The sequence below is a fragment of the Cyprinodon variegatus genome, unplaced genomic scaffold, assembly GCF_000732505.1.
Source record: "Cyprinodon variegatus isolate N-32 unplaced genomic scaffold, C_variegatus-1.0 Scaffold2002, whole genome shotgun sequence".
Taxonomy (NCBI): domain Eukaryota; kingdom Metazoa; phylum Chordata; class Actinopteri; order Cyprinodontiformes; family Cyprinodontidae; genus Cyprinodon; species Cyprinodon variegatus.
Window position 1 is genome coordinate 29,158 of NW_015152455.1, and position 1,325 is coordinate 30,482.

The 1,325-nt window shown below is 51.5% G+C and overlaps 1 protein-coding gene across 1 annotated transcript in view; it reads right to left on the reverse strand.

Annotated features, from left to right (window-relative positions):
• idh1 (isocitrate dehydrogenase 1 (NADP+)) overlaps positions 1–1,325 on the reverse strand; it is a 22,867-nt gene that overhangs the window by 3,169 nt on the left and 18,373 nt on the right. The window contains exons 5-8 of the mRNA XM_015405114.1: positions 1,077–1,254; positions 852–1,003; positions 641–781; positions 405–567 (exon numbers count right to left, since the gene is read on the reverse strand). Of these exons, the coding sequence (XP_015260600.1) occupies positions 405–567; positions 641–781; positions 852–1,003; positions 1,077–1,254 (634 nt within the window). The remainder of the gene's footprint in view (positions 1–404; positions 568–640; positions 782–851; positions 1,004–1,076; positions 1,255–1,325) is intronic.

The following is a 1,325-nucleotide window of genomic DNA, read 5'->3' on the forward strand; positions in this document are numbered from 1 at the left end:
ACGAGAAAGTATCTGGTGCACACGAGAAAGTATCTGGTGCACACGAGAAAGTATCTGGTGCACACGAGAAAGTATCTGGTGCACACGAGAAACTCACTGGTGTGCATGAGAAAGTATTTGGTGCACATGTGAAACTCACTGGTGTGCATGAGAAAGTATTTGGTGCGTTTCAGTGTCCCTTTAGGGTTTACTAGGTTCTAGATTCAGTGACAGGTCTTAAATCAAGGCCAGGCAGCAAAAAGCAGGTAGAAACTTCTAGAAAGGAGAAAATAACAGGAAGCTAGAGTTTAGAGTTAGATGTTTCTGCTCAGAGATCGCTCCAGCTTTCAGCTTTTAGGACAGTGATAAAATTCCTGTTTTATTTCACTGAAGGGAGACGATGCAAAGAGCGCAGTCTGACTCACTTTGGCAGGCCTTTGATGCAGATAGCCAAGTCCTTGGTCATGAAACCAGCCTCGATGGTTTCGATGCAGACGGCTTCCAGAGCCTCGGCAAACACCCGTAGCTCCGCGTTGTTGTCCAGCTTGGCCCGGTGGAGCAGACCCCGCGTCCATGCGAAGATGGAGGCTGAAACAGACAGATGGGTGGTGTAAAGACAAGCAAAGGGACGCAGGTTTTGTAATGCAGCCACTCCTCTGACCTATAGGGTTGGTGGAGGTTTCCTTCCCCTGCTGATGCTGTCTGTAGTGACGCGTCACGGTGCCGTGGGCGGCCTCGGCCTCCACCGTGCGTCCATCAGGGCAGATCAGAACGCTGGTCATCATCCCCAGAGAACCGTACCCTGAAAACAATCCCCAGTCAGGAGCTTCAAAGGTTCCTTCACAGCCCATCAAACAGCTCCGTTCACCAACCTTGTGCCACAGAATCCGACTGCACATCCCCATCGTAGTTCTTGCAGGCCCAAATGAAGCCGCCCTCTGACTTTAAGGCCTGGGCCACCATGTCGTCTATGAGACGGTGCTCATACCAGATGCCTTTGGCCTCAAACTGAGCCCGATATTCCCTGAGAGAGACTTTCTTTTAGTTCTAGTTCCCTTTGTTCTGGGTCCATCATGCAAGTAAATGAAAGGTCTCACTTCTCATAGATCTCCTGGAAGATGTCCTTGAAGCGACCGTCGTACTTTTTCAGGATGGTGTTCTTGGTGCTGAGGTAGAGAGGCCAGGCTTTGGTCAGAGCCATCTGGAAGGAGCTGTGGGCGAAGTCTCGGATGGACGCATCCGTGTTGTACATTCCCATGGCAACGCCACCAGTGCCTGGAGGGACAGGGAGGGAGAGACTAGATCAGAGGTCAAGGATTAGCAGACCAGGGTCCGGATCCGGACCC